The sequence below is a fragment of the Anabas testudineus genome, chromosome 23 (assembly GCF_900324465.2).
Source record: "Anabas testudineus chromosome 23, fAnaTes1.2, whole genome shotgun sequence".
Classification (NCBI taxonomy): Eukaryota; Metazoa; Chordata; class Actinopteri; order Anabantiformes; family Anabantidae; genus Anabas; species Anabas testudineus.
The window spans coordinates 8,945,986-8,961,899 of NC_046631.1; the positions used below are offsets into that span (position 1 = coordinate 8,945,986).

The window sequence follows — 15,914 nt, forward strand, 5'->3', positions numbered from 1 at the left end:
ACATGCTCCAGACAGGTGCAAGGTGGTTACATGGCAGCCAGAGATAGGGAGAACAAGTGTTGCCATAGTGACAGCGGTACGAGGTGGCAGTGCTGACTGCCACGAGACGCTGTGTTGCTTTGTTGAGAAAAACACTGAATCCTGGAGATGTGGTTCTGTTTGAGGAGAAGTCTTTTTAGTTGTACCCACAATTGAAATAATCAAAAACGTGGTGATAAATGATGCACGTGATGATTTTTTTGTAAGCTTTTATGTCAGACGACATGGACTGAATTAAAACAAATGTGTGACTTGGCTTTAGGATGGCTTATCCTTAGAAACAGCGCTGACTTCTATTCAGCTGCATTTTCCTTTTAGAAATGTTTGCACAACCACACGACTCCTGAAAATGCGTTGAGCAGCAAACAGCACTCTTAAAAGGAATTATTAAATAGGGAGATGTACCATATGCTAAAACATATGGCAAATGCAGAGCATATGTTAAAGGACTTAAATAAATTAACTGGACCTACTCACATTTATTACAAGTTACAAGTAGAGCTAAAGCTCAGATTTCAGTACATGAAGGATAAATCTATAAAATAATGGTAATGCTCCACAAAGCCTTAAATTATCATAAGTCATTTAGCTTTGAGTTGTGGATGTAATTAAAAGGTCCTTCAACACTGTGTGAACTGGCATCTTGGGAACTGCAGTGAAAATGTGAACATTTAAAATAATGTAAATAGTTGTTTGTCCTTGCAGTTTAACCACTGCTTAAAAAAAACTGCAGCAAAATAAACCTGTTTTCTTCTGACTGCAAAACCAGAAATTTTGTTAAGATATTTCCCAAAATATGCCATGTCATACAAATTTGGAAAATTGGAGCTCATAAACACACATCTTTTTGCTCACTGCCAAGATCTGCTGCATCATAAAAGTGCACAATAAACCCAATTAACTTTGACTCAATGTTGGAGCTTGAGACTGAAAACAACAGGAGCACAGAAAGGCTGTTTAAAGCAGAGAAGGAATAATGAGCAGTGGAAATATATAATATAAAGAAATATAAGAAAAAGCCTAAAAGAAAGTTGATGTAGATATGCATAATTTCCCATTTTTAAAGACATATATAAAAAGTATAGTATTTATTCTTAGAATTAAATAATAGCAGATAAACAGATATGTTTAGGAGATATGTTAAGGAGCAGAGAAGATATCTTACATATTTAGTTTCTCTGTGTACACTGACAGCAGCGTCAGTGTGGCTCTACTACATATTGTCATTGTCACATAGTCATGAATGGGTTTTACATGGTTTTTTTAACCACCAGTTGATGGCGATCATAGGAGCTTGTTTAATTTTATTATCAGTCTTAAAAGTGGTTGGAAAAGTTGATGTCATGGAAGTTTTATTTCCTGTGCCTCTTGGGGTTTACCACATTGACTCTGGTTTCCTCACATAATAAAAAAAAAGCACATTAGACATTAGGTTGATTGGCAACTCTAAATTGCCAATGGGTGTGAATGTATTCAATGTCTCTCAGTATTGAATGGTTCTCTGTAACAGCCCTGCAATAGACTGGTATTCTGTTCCTTTTTCTTGCCTAATGTCTGCTGGAACTGGCTCCACTCACCCTTGAGCCTTAACAGGATAAGTGGTAGAGATAAAAGATGTTTTATGGGTACCAGTGTTCTTAAAATTCTCATTTCCTACAGAACTAGTTACAATAAAAAGACCTCTCAGTCAGACTCTGCACTATGTTCTGTACATTTAATTACTTTCTCAAATATGCCCAATTTGATAGTGTCACTTTGAACCCACCAGAAACTATTTCAGCCTAAGGTTTGTAGGAGCCCAAAATGTGTGGACAGTTATAGACTTCCACAATGTTTGACATCAGATGGGTTAACATTTTGCCAAAGTGAAACTTGGGCATTTCAGTACGCAAACATGTTCCCCTCTGACTATGGACCTCTGGCTATGTGTAACAGGCAAATGTATCATCAGAACACATAAGAGCATATATAGCACAACCATAATACGACTCCTGCAATGAACGCTCTCAATCTTATGATTCTATTATTTTTCAGGGACTTTTCATACTAAAATGACAGGTTTCATAGCCTTCTCTGTCTATTTGCAATCCCCGTTTTTCATTCCCCTGATCAAACACCTTGAAAGATAAGCTGACTTTTAATAAATTGACTACAAGGGAAGAGAAAGATAGACTGAGGAAGGGAGAGCAAAAAGTTAAGAATAGAGAGGAAGAGGGCAATCAAGTTTGAGGCTTATTAGTTCCACCACTTCATATCCTCCCTCTAATACCTGCACTGCTGTATCCTTTGCATCTTAACTAGGGCTGTTTGCTTTGGGCTAAAACTTGAGGTATTGCTTGATCATGGTTGATCATGCGGACAATAAAGCTCAGACATACACACACAGTGAGGTAATGAGGGAGCATATATGAGTGCGAGCTTGTCTGGCAGCAAGTGGTGGTCTATGCATCATCGTAGCTAGTGCTGTAATAAAGGTAGGAGACAGTAAATTAAAGTCAGAAATAGTTGGAAGTTTGGATATGTGTGTGCACAAAGATGAAAAGATACCAAAGCCAGTGATGGAAATAGAGTGCAAAAGCAAAAGAGAGGAACTGAAAGAGACACAAAAAGGTAGAGGAGGCAAAAGGTTGAGAGAAAGACCACTTGATAAAGGTCCCACCTTGAGTGTGGCTGGAATGACAATGACTATTATGTGAGGAGAGAGTCAAGGACAATACTGTACCATCACACAAGGGAGCTGGTACCAAACCGTCGATAGGGAACAGACAAGAGACAAGGGGGGACGTGAGGAGGTTTGACATTAATGGTAGATTGCTGAGTAGAGTTGTCCTTTTGTATGCATGACTTTTTCATTTCATACCACTTGATTAGACGTGTCCCTAATTCACTTTTCTCCCTCTCACGTTAAAGTGTAGTGAAAGCATTGATTAGACATCAGAGCATGTCATGGCGAAATTATATCGACTTCCCATCATGCATGAAAAGGGAACACCATCAGAGTTTTATGAATTAAAGAAACAGTGCTATAAGGTATGTATAGCAGAGTGAAAAGAGCGTACAAGTAGTCATGATTGGCTAATTAACACAGCAGATAGGTAAAGCCTGGCCAGCATATTGTGACCTCAGAGGGAGAGAGCTCTACAGAAAAAGCTCAGTATGTGTATATTAATATGTTGTGCATACACAAACCTTCACTGCATTAACATTCTGCCCTTAGTGCTAAATGACCCAGCACATAATTAGAAACGCTGAAACCCAGATGGTGAACAGAGGAAGCATTTCTAAATCCCAATGGAACACAACACTCAGCACTCATTTCCATCATCTGCCCTCATTATTGAAAGGATTGGACTGATCATATGCATTTATCATATTGTGAGCCAATCTCGTGAAAAAGCCAAACCCAACAATTAATTCATCCTTCTGTTTTAGCAAGAACAAGAAGTGTGTGCTCTGCAGGTTGTTAGTAATGGTGGTTGTGAACCAATCCTGTGGATGTTTGTGCTGCAGCTGTGACTTCGGCCTCAGTTTCAGAACTGTTAACACCTTTCATTTTGACGTACAGCCTTGTACCTGATGAGGCAAAAATGTATGTACTTAAATAAACAAACAGTTATTGTCAGTTCAAAGTAAGTAATTATACATTCCCCTTTTAAAGTATTGTTAGGCCAGTTCCTTTATTTTTGCCGTAAACTGGAAACATTTGGGTTTATCATGAAAAGACTTTGACATTCTATGCTTTTGCTCCCATGAAGAAATGGGTGGGTTCAAACTAAAGGTGCTATCTTCTTAGTTGTTTATCAGATCCAGACGTAAACACCTGAAAATGAAAGCTGAAATCTTGATCTCATATTCATCTCGCTCTAAAATACACCAACATAATGGTTCGCCTAAGCAGCCATATCACTATGCTATGCTATGCTCCCTCAGATAGCCCACTTGATGGACAAGAACAACACTTTACAATAGCAAGACCACAAGTTCATATTTTGGGGTTTCCAAGCGATTACAGTTACACGACATAAACGTGTTTCCACTATGCAGGGGTGCTATGGCCATCAATCTACTGCTGGTTAGTAAAAGAACAGAAATGTGTGCATCTAGAGAAATAGGCAACATGAAGCGCTGACAGTTAACCACTTGTACGGCCCGTAAAACACAGCTCTGTAGCACGGCTGCTGTGCACATCTGTCGATTAGTAATAAAATAGAGACCCAATAAAAATGGATATCGAGGTGGTATGGAAGGGGCCGATTTATGAGTCCAATATGATGCAAACTAAATTTGTGCATGCATGTGTGTTCAAGTGTGTGTGTATGTGGACACACTGCTCTGAGAGACAGAAATGTGTGTGTGTGAGAGATGAAATCTGGGCCGTGTAGCAGTTTATTTGGGAGTTGTCATTTTAGCATGACATCTGGCTCCTGTCTGGCACTGTCTCTTTCCATCCCTCCCCAGTGTTTTGTGTGTATGTGTCACCTCGTGTTGTACACTTCTATTTTCACACTTCAGCCTGGTAAGACCCCGGTTTTCTGTCTTCAGCTCCACATCACCTGCCCTACCCGAGTCCCGATGCATCAATGACAAGACTAAAAGATCCACAGTGTTTAATGATCTCATAGTCACATTACTCGTCAAACTGCATGATCACGAGGTTCATGTGATGGATATTATAAATAGGGCTATTTCCATTATTTGATTCAACAACCCAGTCTCTTTCTGCACTACTCATCTCATTCTGTTCCTCCTGAATTTCCTGCATCGTTCTTCTATGTTCACCCCTCCATCCATTGTAGTTACAAATAATAATCACCATGTGTGATCCATCTGCCTTTGGGCAAACATCAGGAGAGCGATATCTGCCAAATTTGTTTGGCGAGACATCACCTTCAGCTGAGAGGATGAGCTAGAAACTGAGTGTGTTGAGGCTGTGACAGCAGATGCTTTCAGGCAGCTTGGGCTCATCGTCCTCACTCTCTGACCTCACACTACTATTCGTGCACATCTGCTGTGTCTGGTTCTCTTCCAGCCTCCTCCTTCTATCCTGCTCTTTATCCTCCCCTCCCCTCTGTCCCACCCGTGCCTTACTAAACCCATTAGCTGTGACACACACACACACACACACACACACACCACTCTGTTACATAAAGGCTATGGTTTAAACACTATATGGAGACTGAAAAGGGAGCGCTGTGGCACTATGCAGTAGCCTCCCTAGAGCAACTATTCTGTATGTAATAGGGTTATAAATAGTTAAGATATTACTCCCCCTTTCATAGATATGTAACTTCTGCCATGCACTCAGCTAAAACCTATCCTTGGATAGGATAAGGCAGAGATTTCTTAAAAACAATGATTAATAGAAGCCAATGAAGTGTTTATACGATTTTCTTTGAAAGCCTGAAAGTTAAAATATGCATCTTTGCTCAGATTAATAGATTTTGACATAGGTTTCTACATATACTCACACATTTCATAGAAATATCACAACACAAGTTAGCTAATTGGGTGTTTGTGTATCTAATGGATTGCAATAGGATGCAAACAGAAACCGAATCTATCAGGAGTAACAACAAAAGACTTGTAAAATTAGTCTGTATAAATTAGTACAGCAACAACTGTATAGACTAGCTGTCACATTACATCCCTCAACCACTGTAAATAAACAATATGTCCACACAAGAGCAATAATTATTCATGTCAACATATTGTTATACTCACTCAAGACTAGTAAAAAGTAGAAGCACAGTTTCTACTACTGAAGGCTCTTTTTGTACCTAACTTAGTCAACAAATCTGCAGCTACTGCATTAATATTATAGCAATCATTATCTCATTGTGGAACAAACTCTCTAAGGAAAACTGAAGCAGTTCTTGAGTCATGAAGGGGGTCCAGAACTAGCAATGTGTACATAATAAAGTGGCCAGTGAGGGTACACAGGCTACAGTACAACTGATGGTGTAAAGACAACAGCAAAAACCAATTTTAGTAGTTATAAAATTGATTTTCATCTGTCTTTAATTGCCAGAAGTAGTGATTATAAAGCCCTTTTAGCCATTATATTGGCATTCTGCAGTTCTTTTTGTGATGTTAGAGCTATTGTAATGGTTAGAAAACCAAGTGTGTTACAGTGTCTTCAAGTTTTGTCACCAAACAACATTTGATTTGTTGAGTCACCTGTGTTTTTGTTTATTATGTGAAACATTTTGTAGCACATGTTAAGAAAAGTGCTCTATAAATAAACTATTATCATTATTATTATTATCATCAAATAACAACAATGTTGTTTACACTCCTACTCAGCCGTGACAACATTGGTTGCTATTAGCAACAGGATGTTGAACTGAAACCTTGTGGTGGAAGGATACAATCACCATAGCAACAAGTGACAATGATAAATGGTAAATGTTAAAATGAGTCAGTCGGGACACTTTAGGAACGGGAAATAGTAATACTCATCTTACTAATAGTGGCTAATCTTAGCCACTGTGAGCTATTAGTCATACTAGTAAGGTTGTAGCAGCAAACCTCAGACTATCTCACTTTGAATCAAACTGCACATTACAAATCCTACATTATTGATGGATTTGTAGGTTGGTATACAATCTTCCCAGCAGGCATTGGCTTTATTAGTTTTTAGAGGCTGCTAAAGTCTTATCTTGGAGAAACATGATGCATGTTATTCATCAAAGTGATTAATTTGTTGCTAAATTAATGAAAAATACAAACAAAAGTCACAAAATGTTCCTCAAGCCAATATTAGACTTCACCCAATCCAGTAAAATCAGCATGAGAACACCTGCATGCCTCTTACAAACAGATAAAGCTGCATCACAGATCATATGATTATGGCAGTATCATCTGAATTTAGCAGTGTTGATACAGTATGTGTTGTAGTTGCTAATGAATGCTGCAATCCAGGGTGGGAATGAATACAGATGAGGTTCTGCTCTTTGTGTTTTATCATTTTTAACAGTCTCCACCATACTTTGCAGATGAGAACAGTAAACATACAGATTTTCAGACCAAGAACCTACTTTTTTTTTTATGTCTTCTGAAATCTGAAATCACACTAGAGTCTAAACCTTTAAAGACGCTGTAAATCACTTAATCAGTTCATTTATTCACTCCCCTTTTTCTCTCTTGTTTGACTCAGGAACCCTGACAAGGGCCTTCAGTTCCTGATCTCCCGAGGCTTCATTCCAGACACGCCCATCGGAGTAGCGCACTTCCTGCTACAAAGGAAGGGTCTGAGCCGACAGATGATTGGAGAGTTTCTCGGCAACAGCAAGAAGCCCTTCAACAGAGATGTCCTGGAGTGAGTACCACACATTACTTAGGGAAACCATTTTAAGATAGTATGTTGCACTTCCTAAGGTGACTTTCCTTGACAATCCTTACACTTTTGGGATTTTTGAGATCAGAAAAATCATCATATTAGCGACAATATAGTGCACTTGAGCCTTTTCACAGTCTTTTTAGTTTTATTCTCTTACTGAGGTTCAGTGTGATTTCTTGAAAACTAAAGTGAAAACCTAAATTACTTACAATAGCCACATATGTCAAAGTTGTTATTTTTCAGACTTGACATTTCATTATATTTTTACATCATAGTAAACAAACTGAAAACCAGTGGAAATTGAAGTGTCATGATCCAGCAAATATACCCTCATCTGATTCCTTAAATTGAATTTCATGACAATTATATATATATATAAAAAAAAAAAAGCTGGTAAGCCAAAAAATATTATTAATCTGAACCTGCCCTCTTTGGGTTTTTTTTTTTTTTTTTTGTTGCTTCTCTGTTGCTTTTATCATTATCATTCATTCATTAAGCTACCTAGCTCTTTTGTCTCTTCTTTCAATGAATTTCTGTGTCATGTTTGGGGCCTGGGGAGCAATTATATTGTATGTGTCTCACATAGTCTTACTTTAAGATAAACTCCAAGATGTTGTTCAGTCCAGGCCTCTAAACCTTCCTTCCAGATCAGAGATTTTAGATATCTTGATATATCCTCATTTTTATTTAGCAATGGGAAAACCAAAAAATGATGATAATTAAACTGCAGATAAAACCACATAACATTTTTTTTTTCATAACTTCACGTGTTCCCAGAGTGCCCCTCACTTATCTCTGTAGTGGTCTTGGTATTTCAGAATATTTTCCAACATTATAACTCTGGCTTGGCCATTCACAACACACGAATCAAGCCGCTGCTCCCTTTTTCACCTTTTTTGAACAGTGTGCTCTTCGCAACAGAATAAAAATGCAGGAACAGATAAAACACATGAACCCAGGGGGTTTAGAGAACAAAGAAAGCTACCTCCTTCCAGTATTACTCATCAAATAAATGTGAAGAAACTGTAACACACTCACGTACACACGACTCACTTTAGCCTGTACGTTTTATTCTAGCTCATTAACCTGATTGCCGCTATTTGCAGATCTTTTCATCTTTAACAACTTTTATCTCAGTAATTGTCTTTTTTATTCCATTACATTTTTCTGTTCACCGGTTACCTCTAAATTAGCATATCAACTGGAGGGGATAGGGCAGGGTTTTTTTAGCCATCCATTTTGTCCAAGTTATGAAATGAGTTTTGCAAGGTCAAACATACATAACACAGCATCATACCCAGTTGATCTTTATTTAAATAGACACTGCAGTGCTGCAAGTACATGTTATTTACATAATCTTGCTTTTTTAAGACTTCATGTTTGTGCATCTACATATCCTGCACAAGTGACATTAGGATAAATAGATTTAGATTTTCTCTATTTTCCTAAAGGGCAGTCAGATGAAAGTGCTCGAAGTGAAAGTGATGTTGGAGAGGAACATGACATAAGGGTGCAATGTGTGTGTCAGGGCACTTATGTTCTAAAGTGAAGCGTGCAGGAGAGTGGGTGAGGGATTGTGGTCTAATGTGAAAATCACTCATGGTGATTTACTGAGCCTCAGTGTGCGTGTGCGAGTGTGTAGTGTAATCATGTGACTTCTGTGTGTGTTTTTTGGGGATGGTGTGGATGCATGTGTTGTATAGTTGGACCTCGTGTTCTTGAATCTTCCTCCTTTCCTTACGAAAGCTATTGGTGTCTCATTCGATTCACATTTCTTCAAGCGTAAACAACAATAGTTAAAATGTCACAAGTCAATTAAACCAAATTGTAGTTATAGATTTGGGCTCCAAGAAATGTGGCACCCAGGGGACTCATTTACTGATAATGGAGTTTACTTGTTTAGCACGAAAAATGGCATCTGTTTTCAGCCTGTCAGCTGCTCATTGGCATTGCTGATGTTTAGTTATGTGAACGTGCTGTGTGTGTGTGTGTCTACCTGCCATCACAGCTTAGTAAACACACATTTTAAGCCTTGTTACGCAGACCAATGTGTCTATTTCCTTACCCTAGGTACTGTCTACATATCAACCTGTATGCATAATAAGATGTTTATGTATATTATGATGTTTTAGTGTGTATGGGAAAGAGATGTGAGTGGAAAGAGAGGACTGATGTACTTAGGCCAGAGAGCATCTTGTCTGATGTTACATAAACAAAGAGTGACAGCCGGGAAGACGGGAGAGAGAGGTGGTGGAGCGATGAAGTGACTCATGAAGAGGGCGATCAGAGCGGCTCAACAGTCAAGAGATCAAGAGGAGGATCAAGTCAGACTCCCTGTGTACTATAAGTGTTACCTTTATAAGTAGACAGTCTCCTTAAAACAAGAATGTCCCGGGAAATGTGTGTTTGCAGCTGTCCAAATTCATGCATTAGCTTTACTGGCAACTCTAAACTGTAAATGTATTTATTAAAGGGAATGTGAGCGCGTGTGAGTCTGTGGGTGTGAATGATTCAAGGCTTCAGCCTCCTGCATTCTTTGCATTTGAGTCCTTGTTGCAAAGATGGAGTAGCAGTTATAATCAAAAGCACAAATGGAAAAAGTACTGTTAACCACTTATTGTAGTAGCTACAAGCACCTCTGGTGGTTTCAACATTTCAACAACATACACCAGTAGCAGTATCATAGTACAGCTGCCAGTAATGCAGCAGTAATGACTGAAGTAGTAATATTAATACACATAGGTCGTGGTGGTAGTCATAATAATATTAGTAGTAATGTTAGATTAAAATTAATGGTACAGATTTCTCCTGTGCTCTCATATTGTGGTCCTCAGGTCATGCTCAGGTGTGCACGTGCATGCACCTTAGTTTTTCCTTTTGTACCATGCAGAAAAGAGCAGAAGAAAAAGCGATGTCTTGACACCATTACATAAAGCACTATCCTTTCAACATGCTGTCAACAGCCAATGATTTAAAAAGCATCAGTAGGTTTGGAGTAAATCCTGTGAAAACCAATTCAAGACTTGGATTTCATAGTTCGATTATAATTCCACTTTACAACCAGACAGAACCCCTCACATCAAAGCCAGGGGAACTTTAAAACCTCCCATCTTGTCTCCAAAGTCACCTTTCACTGCAAAACCTCATTTCACCTCGAAATGGCCCGTACTGCACTTAACCCTCCTGAACTCCATGAACAGGATATTTTGCTTTTTTTAATTAAAGCCATTAAGCTGGGGTTGTCAGGTAATAGAAGGATTTTCTGCTTGGAGGGATTGTATTTGTGTGGCAGTTGTGGCACAGAGAAGATAGCCGGGCCCAGTCTTATTACTCGTTACTGTGTTTGGCTATTACCTGCAGTAAGCAGAGTGAGGCAGTGAACAGAAAGCAGATGAGTGGTCTTTGGTGTCCATCCGTACGTTCACCCCTCCTCACTATTGTTCAGATATATTGCAATTTTTTTTTGACATCAAATGTAATATATGTTCTTGTATCTCCCTCCCTTACTCCACAGCTGTGTTGTCGATGAGATGGACTTCTCAGGTATGGAGCTGGATGAAGCTCTCAGGAAGTTTCAGGCCCACATTCGTGTCCAGGGAGAAGCCCAGAAGGTGGAACGTCTTATCGAGGCCTTCAGGTACAAAAGCAGTAGCTGATTGTGAGCGTGTCAGTTAATCTTACAGCTTCCTTATACAAGTGGGAAACTCGAGAATGTGTGTCAGCTGTGATTTCTTGTGCTAATGAACTGTAAAAATATGTAGGGAATGGATTCAGAGGTCATAACTCTGCTCCAACAAAAGCCACAACTTTAGCATCTTCAATTGACTAGCATGTTGTTTGACATAGTTTATTACCTTTGGTAATAAACTTGTCCTGCAGCACTTTAAGATGCATTTTCTGGGTTGTTGATCATGAAAGATGCCTATCAACTATTGAAAGCATGCTGACATGTAAATTTGTGTTTTTGTCCCATCAGATTTGAGCTTAGACTCCTGTTTTTTATTTATTTATTCCTCTGTACGGTACAGCTGGGCCAGACAAATAGACAAAGAGAGAACATGAAAACATGCCAGTAGGACAGAATTTAATCAGCTTACATTGATGGTCATGCATGAAAAAACACGAGTGTACATAAACTCCAGAAGTCAAAGACTTAGTGTAAGTAGACACATGAATTGTTTACAACACACATTTGACCTCAGCAATTAAGTTGCACTGCCTCACCCAATTAAACACACATACTAACGTGCGTTTTCTGCTTGGCTATAATACAATGTTGACATTGCAGGACACATCTGAATAGCCAGGCAGCATGTAATTTTTGGGCTCAATTTGCAACAGGGAGACAATTTGTGGCGCAGCTGTGCCACTGTCTGTTAATGCTAACTGTTTGCCGTAGCCCCTCTGGAGTAACAACCACCTGTCACAGTTGTCGAGGTGCCCAATGAGGAGAAAAACGGCAGCATTGTCATAGTCAGTGGGCCGAAAGGTTGGCACTGGTAATGTTTGGGCGTCAGGCTGGCTGTGCGTGTTATCGGGAGCAAGTGAGGGGATGAGGGGGGTAGGGAGGTGAAGAGAACTGGGAAAGGAAGGAAGGAAGGAAGGAAGAGGAGAGAAAGAAAAGAGGGAGGAAGATTTATAAATAACCAGCATTGCGTAACTGCCACTGCCTCTCTGTGCCTGCCTCCCCTGCCGTTGGGCTTTGATATGTCTCCAAATACACACACACACACACACACACACAAAGAAAGAAAGAGAGAATTCTCCAAAGTAAGTGAAGGGGATTTGAAGCAGCAGTGAAAACGAGCGAGGGGGAAAAGTGAAAAGCAGCCAACAGCCTCGGTATCTGCTGTGTCAGTGTACTAATGAATGAGCGTGTATGAGCCAGCTCCCGGTGCTGCAGATATATATAGTTTAGATTTTCATGTCTGCATTACAGTATAGTATTCAGATATCCCCATTTCCTGCAGTCACATTCAGTCACTTTATTTCCTATATTTTCTTTCATATACAGACTAAGCTAATTGTATAATTTTGAACCTAAATCCATCCTCAGGTAAAATACTATATAATCACTGATTACATCATCAAAAGCATAATTGGTTTGGAGGACAGCAGCAAATGCCAAATTTGTAGACTGCCAAATCCAGCCAGCGAGCAGCATCATGTGCCCTTTTACCCTCTCGTTTTTGTTAGTCATTTTTCCCCCGTGTCTTTTAGTGCAGAGTAAGAGCACACTCAGATGAAAAGCTGCATAAATTGAAGTTTTTGACTGTGTGGTGCTGCATTAAAATTCACAGACAAGTGTATAATTACTGGTTGCTGTCAAGTCACGGTTTTCAGACACTATGATGTGAAGCATCTGTGTGCAGCCCTGTGATTATGGTGCTAAACTGTATGAAGGATGCAGCAAACACACAAATGTAGAAGTATTATAAATATTATTTTCTTCGTTTTTATACCTAGCCTCCCCACAAAATCCACCCACAACCATATTCAGTGCTGCATAATAATGTACTAACCCAATAATCACATATAAATTCCTTTACAGAGGCCTGAACAGTTCTGTTACTATGCATATGAAAACATTACAATTTCTGAACTACAAACTTATAAACAGAAAAACACACACCTGCCAAAGTATTACTGATGTTGTAGGGACTTTAATCTGCCTTCACACTTACTTGTGGGGACATGGCACTCATGGCTTAACGATGATGTGGGTAATAGTTAGGGTTAGGATAAGTGCCCAGGAAATTAACATTACTTCAATGTTATGTTCCCTGAGGTGATGGAAACCAGATTGCATGTGTGTGTGTGACAGTGACTGAGTGAGTGATATGCACAACAATATGTGTGTCTTTAGACCCACAGATACATTAGTCTGCAATCATGTGGCTCAGCGGGTCTTCAAAATGGTGCTACAGCCCCAGTGTGGAAATTATGGCTGATTAAAAGTAGCAATTACAATATACACTCCAGTAAGGTCCACAGGGTCTCCACACACACACACACACACACACACACACACACACACACACACACACACACACACACACACACACACACACACACACACACACACATGTCTCACTATACTTGACAGTCATTCACATAATGCATTCGTTAGCCCCCACCTTAACCCTTACCAAAAGCTAATTCCAGCCCTAAACCTAAAACCACACACTGAAGTTATGAGGATGGGCTAACATACAGACCAAAAGTTTGGACACACCTTCTCATTCAATATTTTCATGACTAAGAAAATTGTAGATTCACACTGAAGGCATCAAAACTATGAATTAACACATGTGGAATTGTATACATAACAAAAAAGTGTGAAACAACTGAAAATATGTCATATTCTAGGTTCTTCAAAGTAGCCACCTTTTGCTCTGATTACTGCTTTGCACACTCTTGGCATTTTCTTGATGAGCTTCAAGAGGTAGTCACCTGAAATGGTCTTCCAACATTCTTGAAGGAGTTCCCAGAGATGCTTAGCACTTGTTTTCATGGTCATGAAAATAAAGAAACCCCTTTGAATGAGAAGGTGTGTCCAAACTTTTGGACTGTACTGTATATCCTCAAAAGAAAAAAAAAAAAAAAACGTGCACACATTCTCCTCTGCTCCAGATTACTCATTAGAAGTTGATGCTAAAGGATTGTATTATTCATCCCCTAACCAGGAAGTACCTGTGCACTTCACAGAGGCAGAAACAATTTACAGTTTCTCCTGCATCTGCGTGCATCCAAGACATGCATGTAAACACTCGAAGTAGGTGTCTACAAATCTGTTTGATTTGTGGCTTCCATAACCGCACAGCACAACCGCCGTCTCATTCTCCACCTCTTTATATTTAGCAGTGTTTTTTGGGAACTACATCAAACTGAGCCTTAAAAAATGCTTAGGTAAGAGATTTTATATCTCAGACTTCATTTTTCTTCTCTCTGGCACAATAACAACCTGCATAAATCCAGCATCCAGGACTATAAATGTTTGAGAATGTTAACTATGGCTAACACTTGTGGACTTTTTCTGTATCTGTGTTCAAATAAACAACAGAGAAACTAAACTTTTCTAATTATTTTTTAAAGAAAACATTTAGAAGATGTTAAATCACAGGCCGTTAAAGACTTTTGCTTTTATATCACGCCACTGCCTTAGTGTCTGTGCAATGCTTGATCCATGTGGACATCCAATGCAGTGGGACAAACGTGTTTATACAGACAGACAGCGATTCAGCAGAGCACTCGCTGTGAGGTTCATTGTTTGTGAGAGGCAGCTAACTGCATTAGATGAAGCCATGAGCAAAATTAAAGCCATAACTCTTATTTCTGTGCGACATTCACATGCTCAGCTTGTTTCAAGACACAGGATGCTTTCAGTTTACTCTAACTAACCTGTTCTGTCTTCCTCTACCTCCCACTCTGTCATTACTTAATTTTTATGTCCTCTGCCATGACCTGCAACTATTACCCACTCTCATTTATCTCTCTAGTTTACCCTTTCTTTAATCTTGCCCCTGGATAAACCGTGTTACTGTAACCACCTAAAATGCAGCTGCAGAATTAGTATTATTATGATGATTATTGTGATTCTATGTATTTCTTTGTATCCTCTACACTTACAGCCAGCGCTACTGTATGTGCAACCCTGACGTTGTGCAGCAGTTTCACAACCCGGACACCATCTTCATCCTGGCCTTCGCCATCATTCTGCTCAACACCGACATGTACAGTCCCAACATCAAGCCGGACCGCAAGATGTTGTTGGAGGACTTCATACGCAATCTACGTGGTAAGGGACACAGCGTTATGGTTGCTTGTGTGTGCAAAACATACATGACTTAACTTAGCAGTTAGTTCATAGTTCAATATGTGCACATGTGCCATCTGGGATAGGTCAATGTGTTCCTACCAGCTTCTGCTGGGGTGTTCATTTGTTTGTGCCAGCTGAATGTATTAAACCACCACCAAAAACTGGAATAAATCCTTATTATATTATTGAAGGGTGCAAGAAACATACCATGATTGTGATATATGGCTTTCATTAGTGCTAATGTGTTGACTGTTCACAGATACAGTTTGTCAGGAATTAATTTTAACTTCTTCCAAGCAAAATATTACTACGATGTAGATAAGAAAATATTCACTATGATAAATAAGGAATCTGTAATACACAATAAAACTTGTAAGATTTATTTCATTCCTTTAGAAATATCTCTCGTTGAAGGCTTTGAGCGAGGCGCAGATAAATCTGTGGGAGAGAGTCTTTGGATCTGTGTTCAGTCAAAGCTCCCTACATAAATTTGGGTGATAAAGATAAGGTTACATTTCTCTCCTTGCCCGCCATGCTTTACACGTCCACAACTCATAGCGACACAGACAGAAAGCACCTGTAATTCTAGTCTCCCGTATGCAGATGGATGCTCATTCACCGAGCGACAGGAGCGTTGTAGTTTTGCTCTCCCTCAGTGCAATCAATCAGGGAACACTGAGGTCGATGCAGAACAACTTTAATAGATTCATACAGACT

The 15,914-nt window shown here is 39.3% G+C and overlaps 1 protein-coding gene across 1 annotated transcript in view; it reads left to right on the forward strand.

Annotated features, from left to right (window-relative positions):
* The window catches only part of LOC113162853 (IQ motif and SEC7 domain-containing protein 3-like), a 79,074-nt gene that overhangs the window by 48,851 nt on the left and 14,309 nt on the right, over nucleotides 1-15,914 (forward strand). The window contains 3 exon segments of the mRNA XM_026361090.1: nucleotides 7,196-7,357; nucleotides 10,893-11,015; nucleotides 15,010-15,176. Of these exon segments, the coding sequence (XP_026216875.1) occupies nucleotides 7,196-7,357; nucleotides 10,893-11,015; nucleotides 15,010-15,176 (452 nt within the window).